At 43.7% G+C, this 13671-nt stretch overlaps 1 protein-coding gene across 2 annotated transcripts; it reads right to left on the bottom strand.

Moving 5' to 3' along the window:
• Positions 1–5253: 5253 nt before the first annotated feature.
• Positions 5254–13248, bottom strand: NPY1R (neuropeptide Y receptor Y1). 2 transcript variants are annotated; one of them, XM_004708741.2, is made up of 3 exons: positions 13179–13248; positions 5918–6763; positions 5254–5801 (listed from the first exon to the last, which is right to left on the bottom strand). In XM_004708741.2, exons 2-3 carry the CDS (start codon positions 6611–6613, stop codon positions 5349–5351), a joined length of 1149 nt encoding a protein of 382 aa, XP_004708798.1. In that variant the 5' UTR covers positions 6614–6763; positions 13179–13248; the 3' UTR covers positions 5254–5348. The 2 variants fall into 2 exon arrangements, with proteins under 2 accessions (XP_004708798.1, XP_045151712.1); XM_045295777.1 differs by lacking the exon at positions 13179–13248 and adding an exon at positions 9658–9908.
• Between the last annotated feature and the right edge of the window lie 423 nt (positions 13249–13671).

Raw genomic sequence — 13671 nt, 5'->3', positions numbered from 1 at the left:
TTTTTTTTTGTAGTATATTGAACTATATTCAATGGAATGTTTAAAGTTTTTGTTTTGTGGCACTAACTATACTCTAATAACTTTGGAGAAAAGAAGCTAGAATTTGAAGCATCTATGTTTCTTAGAGAGGTGGAGTGGGGATAGGCAACAGAGGCTGCTTCTGAAAAGGACTGTTGGAAGGTGGAACCCATTTACTGTCCCCGAGGGACGGAGGACATCATGGATGTGCTGACATAATAAGCAAGCAGGTCTAAATGAGGCACGTGAAATTGGCCATTGGAATCCAACCAGGGTTCAAGATTTCTAAGTCAGACACAGGCTGAGCATCCCGTTGGCTAGCATATGAGACAAGGCCAGATAACACGCCAGCCTCCAAGGAATGCGGTTGATCGACATTAATGGGTTTCCAAGCCCCAGCCACTTCTTGGGAAAATTATCCTGGAAGATAATTCAGACATTGGCTGAGAAAAAAAGAGCTGTTCGGGATTGTCTAAAAGAAAAAGGCACAAGGGCAGAGTCCTGGAGAAAGGAAAAATATCTTTTCAGGCTTAATTCTTCAGCGGAATGATGTTGAATCTCAATTCTACAATGATGCCTAACCCACCATGATAAGGGGTTTGTCTGAGAACTCGGAGGATGGCTTTGAACATCTCTCATTTATCTTTCTAGGTTGTTTAGCACCAGGGCAAGCATGGGTTATAGATAAGGAACACAAAAGAACCCAATAACAGGATGATAGGAGAGGCAAGAGCTGACGAATTCAGACAGAAGCTGGCATGTGAGGAGATGAGGAAGGTTAGACTATATAAAACAATCCATTTCAATGTGGTTGACTTTGATTTACGAGGACCTTATGTGTATCAGTGTAGAACTGTGTTCCACGAGGTTTCCAATAGCTGATATTTGTACTTACTCAGTTAGAAGACAAGCTTGACAACCATTTGCCCTACTCGGACACCATACACATTAGGTAAAGCCTCATCACATTAAGATTTAGACCAAACTACCGGATTTAAATTCTGATGGTCATTCACTGACTGAGCGATCTGGAGGAAGTTACAGAGTCTCTCTCTGCCTCAGCTTCCTCATTTGAGCAATGAGGATGACAATAGTACTACTCTATGCCGGGGAAATACATGCGGCTTACACGCCGTGACTCCCTTCCAACAAAAGATCAGCTATGTGACTGGCCCTGCTATCATGCAGAATGCACTGGAAAGTGGATTCTTGTAGATGCTGTTAGGTTACAGTGTAACACTCTTCAATTTCATCTCCCTTTTGAGTCCTTGTGTTTGTACTAGTTTTTAATATTGCCTGCTTTCTTTTCTACTGAGGTTTTTATTTGTTTTGCTTTGCTATTGTTTAGGTTTTTTTAATGTTTTTACATGCATGAAATCCAGGATAGGCAAATCAATAGACAGTAACTGGATTAATGGTTGCTTGGGGAATGGCAGGGAAGGTTGTGGGAAAATGAGGAGCTAATAATGATGAATACAAGAATGAGGAAATGTTCTAAAACATTGTGGAGCTGCTGGTACAACTCTTCCTGATGTGACTGAACTACTGAGTTGTATGATATGTGATTGATATGCCAATAAAACTGTTAGCAAAGTATCTACTAAGAAAAAATAGTGCTACTTTAAGAAACATTCGTACGATCACAGGTAAAAGCTATTTATAAAGAAATAATGAAATGGAAAAACACCCATCATAGAATTATGCCAATCCATATAATACCCTCTCTATGTATTAGATATACACATATAACTCTATTGTAGATTGTATTTAAGGATTGCTGAGTCAGAATTGACTCGATGGCAGTGGGCTTGTTTTGATACACACACACACAAACTAGCCTGTCCTATCATATTAGATTCACATGTATACAACACGTGGCATGTACAACATATGCATGCACATAAACACTCAAGCGTCAACAGACGAATGAAACTTGGCAGATGTCACTGACTGTCCTAGTCAACTGTGCTCCCGTCCTCACGCGGCCGACTCTTCATCCACGGGCATACTGGGTGCTGGACTGTGGGAATAAGGAGATAAAGAAGAAAGGCAGACGGACAATGTCTGTTAACTTCAGCAGAACTTTGGTTGAGCCCAGCAACCTGGGCTGTGAAGAAAGACTTAGCAGTGCCATAAAGCCACTGGACTGTACTTAGGGCACAAATCCAGACTTTGCCCTCGCTTCCCAGTTCACCCTCACACCTTTCCACAACTTGCAGTGTGTGTGGAAAAATACTTCCTAATGATCCATTTATTTTCACTGTCAAGTGTTGAAGTTATAATATAACTTGCATTTATAGTACTCTTTCCTTACTTTGTCACGGACAGTAATCATCAAGTTGTATTTTTAAAGTACGTCTTGTAATTCAGAAGGGAATTATAGATACTCATGATCATAATGGCCATTTTTTCTCAACTTTTATACTTCACTCTATTCCTTTCTGTTGCTAGAATCTGGGGCAGGGGAGATAAATAGCATTAACACACTCGAATAGTATAACGCGCAATGACCGGAGAAAACACGTTTAGTTTCTGAAATGATCTGGCTTAGGAATTGTTTTAGCAGCTCTGCAAAGAGCTGAGCTTAATTTCTTTCTCACAATTAAGTGTGTGGCTCAGCCAAGTATTAAAACGTGAGCTTTAATTTCCTTTTTTATGAAGTGGAAATATTAGTCATGGCAACCTCACAGTATTTAACCTAGTACTTGGCATAGAAGGTGCTTCAAATTTTCTAGCTATTATCTTATTATTCAATATGTTAATCCCATTAAAATTATGCTCTTCTAAACCAATAGTTAATTTTTGCTCATGTTTAAGAAAACCCAATGATTTCCCAGTTTGTGTCTAATGTCTATAGCATTTGCTTCTTCTTTAACTCCAAAGCATCTTTTCTTGGCCTTAGACTTGACTTTTAGCTCACGGACATCTTTAAATAAGAGCAGTTAGTATTCCGTTAATTACTTATGGAAAGCGAAGGAACCGTCAGCCTGCACAACTGAACAGAAATCCTGGAAAAGGCAATCTCAGCAAACGTGTTGACAAGAAGTACCTACACGTTTGGGCTGCTCTCCAGCAGCAGTGGTGTCGTGGCACCTAAAGAGAGAAAGACGGCAGTTCCCATTAGTCGCCACAGCCGAAAAATGCCAAGCAGTTAGGAACTGAGAATTGTGGTAAGGAAAAACTGTGGGTGGTACTTCCTACTAAGCAGGGATTTTTAAGAGTTGGTTTCAGATGTATTTTTTTAATAGTTATCTGAAAGTCATTTACAGACTTGAATTCAATTTTAACTGAATTAACATTCAGTGTAGGAAGTTTAATCTTTGTTTTACTAACGTGATTTATCATTTAAAGGACTAAACTCTGAGATGTAATTTTTGTTTCGTTTTGAAGCAAAAATTATGCAAAAAAAAAAAAAAAGAGAGAGAGAGCAAGCCTCCCTTGATAAAGAAGAACACAGGAGGAAGAGGCTCAGAAGACTTCCGAAGGTAAAGTCATAATGTCCACAAATGGAAAGGACGACGATTTGGTCATTGCCTATTTTTTCATCTGTAGGAGAAACATCTTTTGAACAAGTTCTAAGTATAAGGTGACCAGACGTCCCGATTTTTACCAATTTTTCCCGCATCCCACAGCGTTTTAAAAAAGTCCTGATTTTTGGAAGGAATGCACGACAAGCTAGGGTATACGGTTTTGGGCTGCCATGTGGCTATTTCGCCAGGATCTGAGTTTTATCAATGGTGTCCCGCTTTACCAATGTTCAAACCTGGTCACCTTATCTAAGTGACATTGTTGTACACACAAGAGGAAGAACAACTCATGTAAGACAGCTCCTGCCTTCAGGGAGCTTACAATCTAGTAAGCAGAGCAGATAGGAAGGCTATGTGGTCAGATCACATGGAAGAAAGACTTCATGGGACAGCAAGTCTAAGATGCCCGGAACATACGGGGAGGGGGATCATGGGGTATCCCCTCCAAAATAAGTGACAGCAGTCTCCGCAGAAAAGGAAAAATCATTTTAATCAAGAAAACATCTGTCCTTCTGAATTCATGCACATAGAACACTTAGCATAATACATCGAAAATAGGTGTTCTTTAAAGCATTTTTTCTTCAAATGATCTGAATACAAGCTACATGGAATTATGTATAGTACCACGACACAATTCCTCAGTACGCGACAGAGTACACTATGTATAAAGCTCCAAAAGGCACACTTTATTTGTACAAGTTCACATAAACTAAATGAAGTGTTCGCAGATATTTATTCTTCCAGCAGGCCAGCATAAACACTCTTGCAACAATGTCGCCTGCTGTCTCCTCTGCTTCGCAGGATGGACACTGACACTTAAAAGGGAATTTCCACATAGGGAATGAAATACTGAAAACACGTTTAGTTGTTTGTTTGTTTGTTGAACAGGCTTTTTGAGTCACGTGCGTGTTTACGCTAGACAGAATGACAAAATGAACAGTCTGTAAAGAATGGAATGCCTCTTGTCCACCAACTCCGATGATACACTTCAATTGTTTGCAGCCATATTGATTTACATAGAAAGTTAATTTGCTGAGATGCCCTGCTAGTCAGTTACCACAGTAACTTTAAAGCTTGGGAACCGCTTGCCCCCTCATTTCTCATGGGTAGCCTGATTCCCCATCATGCTCACAGTGAGAAGCAGTCTTTAATGCATTGTTATTTTGTTTTGTGGTAATCGTTAAGGGCAAATTAAATACTCTTAAAATTATTATATACCATACACACACATACATCTATAAGATATAAATTTACATACATATATATACTTTGTATCTAAATTTATATGCATATGTACGTATATATAAAAGAAAAGATCGCTCTTGAATGTCTCCAGGCTGCAGGGACTAGGGACATAAACCCTTTTTCACTTGTTTACCGTGAACACTGCTTTTGCATGCTGTCACTGCCGTCAAATGCTAAAATGAGGCCCACCATTAAATCTGCATGGCCCAATGCACTGGCAGTGTACATGAGTGTTGGGTGGCCAGTGTTTCTACATTAATAGTAATACTTAAAAATCTGTCATTACAATAAATACTGTATAGAAACCTGTGGTATGCATACATTTACAAAAAGCCCTCCAAAGGTCACCAAAATGATTGTTAGAAGATTCCAAATCCTGTACCTTTTGTTCCCAATGCAGTCATGACAGTGACAATAACAGCACTGAAAGCAACACAAAAGCAACACGCAAAACAACCTCCTGGCCTTTTCCAAACACTCCCAGCCCCATTCCTTGGGAGCGACAGGTTGTGCTTGTTTTTAACCGATGTCACCTGGGACCACAGGTTACAAGCAGCTTCAGATTTTTTCATTCTCATCATTTTGGATTTTTTTACACGAGACCGGGCTTGCCTGTTTCAACGATGTCTTAGACACATCCGTGTGCATGGTAGACATGGCTATTGTCTCATAGTCGGCATCCCGAGACCGGAAATCACAAAAGTTAAAAAAGAACTGCAAGTCCCTCTGGAAGTTTTTGTTCAAGAATCCGTAAAATATGGGATTGACACAGGTGGATATCATTGCGGTGAGGTGGCAGAGCAGAAATAGCAGATTATGGTTGCACGTGGCAATGATCTGATGATTCCAATCGAAGACGGTGTTGAAGATGGTTAGCGGCAGCCAGCAGACGGCGAAGGCGACCACAATGGAGAGCAGCATGAGGTTGATTCTTTTGGTTTCGCCCGACCTGTACTTATTATCTCTCATCTTGTCCATCGTGTTGTTCCTCCTTTTTAGGCGTATATATATCTACAGAGGGGGTGCGGGGAGAAAATAAAAGATTTCAAATAGACTCACTCATTTAAAGAGGAATTTGGGGGAGAGGAGTCAAAAACAGAAATGGCCAAGGAAATATGTTTTCTTACCTTAAAGTAGCAAATAAATATAAAACCGAGGGGGCCAAAATACTGCAGCAGCAATAGCAGAGTAGTATAAGACAGCCTATGAGCGTCCGAAGGAAATTTATCAAAGCACACGTACTTGTCTTTCAACGCATCGAGTGTTACGTTTTGGAATGGCTCATCAGTCAGGACTTGGTGGATCAGGAAGGGTAAAGAAGAAGCAACGGCCATGAGCCAGATGACAGCGATGCCTACGTAAGCGTGTCTATTGTTTGGCCGCCACCCTCGTGGGTTGATGATCAGCTGATGCCGTTCCACGGCGATGAGAACCAAAGAGAAAATGGACACCGTGATTGAAACACATTGCACAAAAGGATTCAGCTTGCACATTGCCTCACCGAAGACCCAGTGGTCCATCACTGTGTAGACGAAGGTGAAGGGGAGGCACATGATGGCTACTAGCAAGTCTGAGAAGGAAAGGTTCACAATCAGGATGTTGGTGACATTTCTCATCTCCTTTTGTTTCAAGATGATGATGATCAAAGCCAGGTTTCCAGAGACCCCAAGAATGATCACGGCTCCATATGCAAGAGCTAATGTAAATATCATGGCCAAGGGCAGATGGCAATCATCGTTTTCAAAAGCCAAAAACTGGGACTTCTCCGAAAAATTATAATGCACCGAATGATTTTCCATCTTGGAAACTCCTGTCACATTCATTTTGAATGGTCTGTTTGTTACCAATTATTTTAGACCAATGTATATTATGCTTCTTCAAAGCAGGTCAAATGTTCAGCTTATTCTTATTCCCCACGTTGGAATCCATCACCAAAATTATTCTGAACTCTTTATCCCTGGGAACGGAATAATCTGTGAAGAGAAAATGACCAATTGCATTACTAGTTTGCTGATTCATATGATTATTTAAAATGAAAACATGGAAATAAGTAAAATCTGAATATGCAACTTTCTAAAGAGCAAAAGCAGTGCAATCATTTTGGGAACAAATTAATATTTCAAATTAGATTTGTTTGCAGATTGAGTTTCTGTAAGGCTTCAAATACAAAAATAAAGAAAAAAACCACCAGACGCAAAGGCATCTAGTTGTTGCTAACTCAGAGAGACCTTGTAGGGTACAGGGTAGAACTGTCTCTGGTGAGCTTCTGAGACTGCAGCTCTTTTCAGGAGCAGAAAGCCCATCTTTCTCCCTCACTGTGGCTGGCGGTTTCAAACTGCTGAGCATGTGGTTCACAACAATCCAATCCAATATCTGAAGCCATATATAAGTAGAACTATCAGTACATTTCTGAACATTCAAAATACGAATGTATAACAGACAACTTAATGGACAGATGAAAATATAATAAATTATACGGAGGATAGCTAGCAACAAACAAGGTAGAACCAAACAGATTATTTACATCTTGCTATGATTGCTATGAAGAAATCCGTGAAGCAGTCAAGTGTATCAACAGCTCGACTATATATTAAACCGTTCTTTAGTTACGGTGATGTTAGCAACATTTTATTCAAATGGACATGATCAGTGTAGTGAAATATCAAAAACGTGGTCATTTGAAGAACTAGATGTCTAATCCCACATATAGAGACTCGGTGGAAATGGCATCATTGTTCCTCGACTGGAATGGATGCCGTGCGGAAGTGTGAACGAGATTGCAGATTTGGGTGCCCACACACATGGAGGTAGGATCCAGGGATGCACACTATTAAAAACAGGCTTTCCATGAAGATGTAAAAAAAAAAAAGGCGGGGGGGTTAATCAAGTAAAACAAACTGCTTGTACAACTCGCAAATGTTCTGCATCAAAAGTTTATAAGCATTAGATAACAGATTGCTGTGAGGAATTCTTGCGTTCTGTAGGAGGCTCAGAGGAATGACTGAAGCTCTTTTAGAAGATTTCTGAGATTCGGTCAGACAGCAACCTTCCTCTCACTAGACTATCTGCCAGTCCACCGTAGTGATCTAAATTTCATAACATGAATTCTCTTCTTAACAAGACCAATCACACACATCAGTCTGTAGAGATCAAAAATGCTTTTTTAAAAAATGCTCCGAGTCTCTCTAGAATCCCAACTAAACAGGAGATGTGATTTTCATGTTAATTAACCAGGGTGCTTTTGTTAAGAAACCGAATCTCATTTCTGTCTCCCATAAGTGAGAACAATGCAGAATCATGCAGATCTGCTTCCATTTGGAAGGGAAATCAGAAATTCAATGAACAAAAAGTGCATTTGCCTTCTAAGTGCCCCTCTAATGAGTCTCTCCATGGGTGCTTTTGCTTTCTGCAATAGAGGATACTTTTTATTATGAAACCACAATTTAACCTTATAAAACTGAAGAAGAAAAAAGAATAAAGATTGCTCTCCTGAAGTCAGAACAACAGTATTAAGAGTAGGCTACGTAATGGCAATGTGGCTCTCCCATCGTTATGAAACAACCAGGGACTTCCTGATTAGGGTGTGGTACTCAATAGTTGGTCGCTCAAGACTAAGCACAGAATGATCTTGTGCCTCTTAGAGTTTGAGAGCAAACCTTGCAGCAGCAAGTAATAATCTGAAAGTCCTTTGAAGTCTCTCACTGTGTTAAGAATTCAAGAAAAATTAAAACTAAACATCATAGAAAGTTAACGGTGAGTTGTCCTCCTTCATTTAAATTAAAACTGAATCAGGATCCTTCTCATGGCTCACTGTAACCAAGGACCAACAGGTGAATGAGTACCCTGATAGAAGACACACCCGATGTGGAGTATTTAGCACACCCTTCAGCATCCCAGTACCCTCTGCCTTCCACTCTGCTCTAATTGCTCCAAAGTGAGTACCCTGGTCTAGGGAAGCTAGTCTTGTCACAGCTCTGCTGATATGCCCGGCTGTTTTTAGCACAGCTATGCTCTGCATTGCCCTGGCCAGAGCCCCCAATTCCATTGCTGGTGTTTTCTGTCTCACCACCAATCCATACTCTACACATTTATCAAAAGTTCATTTTGTCTCTCAAATCCTCTCAATCATAACACAGGATCACCCCCCACCCACCCCCAAGTTTCACAAATGGCTTAAGTCCTGGACTACTACCCTGTTTCCCAAAAAATAAGATAATGTCTTATATTAAGTTTTGCTCCCAAAGATGCACTAGGTCTTATTTTCAGGGAATGTCTTATTTTTTCCATGAAGAAGAATATAGTACACATTTATTGTTTATGGTTTTATTAAGAGATCTCACACTTCCTGTCTGCTCCCGCTGTGCTTCGGCCAACAGTGAGCTGCGTGGCAGTGCCCGCCGCTACAGTCCAGAGCCAGAGTCACAGTAGTTTGGGGGGACCTTATTTTCGGGGGGATGCCTTATATTTCAGCGAGAGGTAAGACTGTAAATAGGTCTTATTTTCGGGGGATGTCTTACTTTCGGGGAAACGGTAGCCACATTTTGACCATTCAAACCCACCTGGAGGCTTTTCAGAAGGATCTGCTCTGCACACATCGGGTCACCCTGAGTGAGAATCGATTCATCAGCAAACAACCATATAGGTCGAGGCTGTGTATACACCAGACACACATTGCCAGGCAGTGGGTTATGACTCCTGATGACCTGATGTGTCCCACAGGGTTTCTATGGCTCTCATCTCTTCTAAAGCAAAATGCCACTTCTTTCTCCTAGGGAACAGTTGGTGGGTTTGATGGCTCTCATTTCAGGCTACAACTGAGTGCTTGACCCCTGTGACACCAACACCCCTTATATACTTTATTACAAACCTTCTATCAAGCATATTCCAACTTCAAGTTATCCTATATTAGGATTCTGAGGCTTTATCGGAGCAGAAAGGGTCTTTCTCGCTCAGAGCAGTTGGTGGTTTTGAACTGACAACCTATGGTGAGCAGTCCAAAGCTTATCTCACAGCACCATCCAGGCTCCTGGTATGTTTCATCAAAACAAAACTTCACAGCATGTGGCAGCCCAACTAGTAATTGACTATGCCACCAGAGCTTCCATCTCGATGTTTTCTGGAGTAAGAGGACTTGGTTGAACACTTATTTGTGTCAGGCATGAGCTTAGTGAAGACAGGAGCAGTGGGAGGAGGGAGAAAATACAACATACATTAGCACAAGATAAAAGTATGTGGGGAAAAAAACAACAAACCAAACTCATGGCCATTGAGTCGATTCTGATTCATTCAGAACGTAACTCTTTACAGGAGTAGAAAGCCTCATATTTTTCCCTCAGAGCTGGCTGGTGGTTTCAAACTACTGACCTCGTGGTTAGCAGCCCAACACAACCTCTCTGGCAGCGGTTGTCAACCTGTGGGTCCCAACCCCTTTGGAAGTCGAACGGCCCTTTCACAGGGGTCGCCTAAGACCATCAGAAAACACATAAATATTTCACAATAAATAATTACATATTGTTTTATGATTAATCGCTATGCTTTAATTATGTTTAATGATGTTCCGTTTGTAACAATGAAACTACATACTGCATATGAGATATTTACATTACGATTCATAACAGTAGCAGCATTACAGTGATGAAGTAGCAATGAAAATAATTTATGGTTGGGGGGTCCCCACAACATGAGCAACTGTATGAAAGGGTGGCATCCTCAGGAAGGTTGAGAACCATTTCTCTAGGGCATGCTCTGCAGGAAAACAAAGCAGGAAATGGGCATTGAGGTTGTTGGGGGTTGCAATTTATGAGTAGGACGTAAGGGAAACCCTCTCCCTGGCTTAGAGCCAATCACAACCTGAGCGAGGTGAGGGAGGAAGCAGTGTAGCTATCTCAGAAGAGCATTGTCTGAGCACAAAGAACAAGCATAACCCCCTGGAACCTGAGTGTACTGGTGTGCTAAGCAGAGATGAGAAGGGGAATGAATCCAGGAAAGAGTAGGAAACAATGAATTAAAAGAGTAAAGTGAGGAGGCACAAACTGTATCAGGTCTCATGCTATGATACAGTTCTCGCAGTTCTTTAGTGTTGACTGATGAAAATGAAAAGCCTGGAGGGGAGAGGGGGAAGGGAGGGTGAAAATGAGCAACTGATATTAAGGGCTAAAGTGGAAGGCAAAGGTTTTGAGAATGATGAGGGCAACAAATGTACAAATGTGCTTGACACAATGGATGTATGGATGGATTGTGATAAGAATTGTATGAGCCCCCAATAAAATAATTTTTTTTAAAAATGAAGAGCCAATAGGGACTCTTTGGCCAAGGTGTAAGAAGGCATGATGGTGGCTTAATTTTATAATCAGCCCTAAACTAACCCAGGAGTGAGTATGGGGTGCAGTTCAAGATGTTTACAGTAGAAAGGAAAACCGCTTAGCAAATCAGACTTACTTTGACAAAAGTGATACATCCATAATTAATGCAAACACATTAAAGTATTACAATGTGTAGGCCAGAGAGATTGATCCTTATAATGAGTTTGGGTTAATATAATGAAACTCTATTCTGATACCTTATATTTGATAGGCATGCCCTGTGAGCAATAGTAGTTTTCCTACTAGGAAGTTAATTTAGTTAGAGAAAATACAAACTTTTTTTAAAAAAGTGTTTGCAAGCCTCTGTTGTTAAGCCAAAGTGCAGTAATCATTCTTGTTTGGTTGAACACTTCTACATTTGATAAAATGTGCGTTGCCTCCTTACCTTTGTATACTTTCAAGAAAACATAATTGTCCAAAAAAATATAACATGAAGAGGATAACTTTTACAATTCGTAGTTTATCCACTATATTTCTAAAAGAAACTGTGCAGCTATCGGCAGCGGGAAAGTTGAAGCTGTCAGCTGTCAGTGTAACGCTAGCACGTGCACTTAGAGACAAGGCAGAGACTAGCTGTACCACCAGTTGGCAAATGCGCCTTCTCCAGAGGGAAATTTCCTTCTCCTTTTCAAACAGCGTGATGGCCTTTCACTGCTTGCTGTTTGCAGGCCCTGAAAACACTGTGCTCTCGTCACCCCCGCTGCCAAGAAATGTTTCAAATGCTCAGGTTACACAGAGCCTCCCAAAGTGACAGCGGGCTTATCTAAAGGGCTTACATAATTCATTGTTCCTCCCTGCACGAGAGGAGGGCTTCTTTCACAGCCTTCAACAGTAAGGAAAGGCAACTCGTAAAGTCGTCGTCACTGAAAAACAGCCTTTAGCCACGGATGGAGTACTGGAGCTGAGCGCTTTCTGCTGCCTTCGGCCCGGCAGTTAAACAGCCTGGTCTTGGCACGGCCGGCTGCTCCTTCTGCGGCTCTGCCTGGACGTCCCTAGCCTGCATGTGCCGCGGGTAAAGGGATGCTTTCTCCCGGAACGCAGACGGCCACGTGAATTCCCCCGGGAACGCGCAAGTGGAGCGTCTCCCTGAGTCCCTGTGGTCCTGAAGTTATCCAAGGAAGGAACTGAAACGGTGGTCCATCACAATTGCTGTGCGCACACCTACGCGCCCACTTTCTTGCGTTGTGTAACGGGGGTGGGGGGAGTGGGGGGGGGTGGCCCAAAGTTCCTCCCGTGCCCAACACCCCTTGTCCCTCCAACAGAGAGGCTTTCACCCCTCTCTCAGGGACCTTCTCTGCCGCGATGCCACCCACACCAGCCGAAAACAAAGCAAGCAGAGCCCAAACCCGTGTGCAGTCTCCCTCCCCGCTGGCCCAGCATTCGTTCTTCAAACCACTGCCTCTATCCTGTCCCCCTGGGGACCAACGGGACACCAGCTGCCCACCCCCCACCCCCCACCCCCGTCTCCAGCACTGGAGTTCCAAAGGACGAGCCAAATACAGGCTGCGATGATTAAAAACCGGGAAAAGGAGGTCAGGGCTCAAGCTGGAAAGACCGTGCACTGGGGGAGCGGGCTTGATTCCAGCGCAGGCTCGGGGAGCCCGCCGTGCTGGGGAGCGCGCCCCACGGCGGGCGGCGGGGGGCCCAAGGTGGTCAAGCCACCTCGCCAGACCGTCCCGGCGGTTCCTGGGCGGGAACTCCGGCGTGGCAGTGCAGCCGCTCCAGAGGCGGAGACGGGGTGCGGGTACAAGGACGGGCTCCTCTCCAGCCCACTGGCCTGGTGTTAAGAGATCGCCCGAAATCCCTCCGGAACCAGGTCCGGAAACGCCACGACCTTCTTCCCTAAGCCCGGGGCTGGGTTCCCGGAGCCGTCGATCTCTGGACATCCGTCCCTGCGCCGCCTCAGTTCCCCGATGCTAGTTTCGGGTCACCGTCTCCCTTTTGTTCCTTTTCCCTCTTCCATCCTTTATGCCATCGGTAAGCAATTGCTCAAAAGTCCATTCAAACGCTGAAACTTGGAACTTACCTTCGCCGGGACGCGTCTTGTTCTCCCTGGTGAGTAGCGGGAGGGGTGGTCCGAAGCGAGCAGAGCCCGGAGAGCAGACGGGCCGGGTTCCCTCCGGCTCCAACCCCAAAGATTGAGCGAGCTCCGGAGAGACGCCCCCTTAAAGCCGAACGCCACCTCATCCTGGACCACGTGACCGCGCGCCCCCGGGAGCGCCTGAGGCTCTGCGCCACAACGCCTCACCTTGGAGGCGCACCTGCAGCGCGCGTCGCCCAGCAAGTCTGCGAAGGGAAGCCACCCAGCATGGACCGCGCGTGGTTCGACTGGGGCGCGCAGCCGAGGGCAGTGGGCCCGCGGCCCTTGCCTTCGGAAGGCAGGGCAATTTCCCAGGGTTTAAAAGGGTCCGCGGCCGTGGTTCCCCTTTGGTTGCGGGCCACTGCCATCTGGTGGCCGCAGCCACGCGCGGCTGCAGGGATGGTCCGTGGCCCCGTGCCACCGTGGAGCGGGTTGCTGC

This window comes from Echinops telfairi, unplaced genomic scaffold (genome assembly GCF_000313985.2).
Source record: "Echinops telfairi isolate 266 unplaced genomic scaffold, ASM31398v2 ScPeMD7_5868;HRSCAF=6743_0, whole genome shotgun sequence".
In the NCBI taxonomy this organism is placed as follows: Eukaryota; Metazoa; Chordata; class Mammalia; order Afrosoricida; family Tenrecidae; genus Echinops; species Echinops telfairi.
This window is presented reverse-complemented; position numbering and strand designations above follow the sequence as displayed.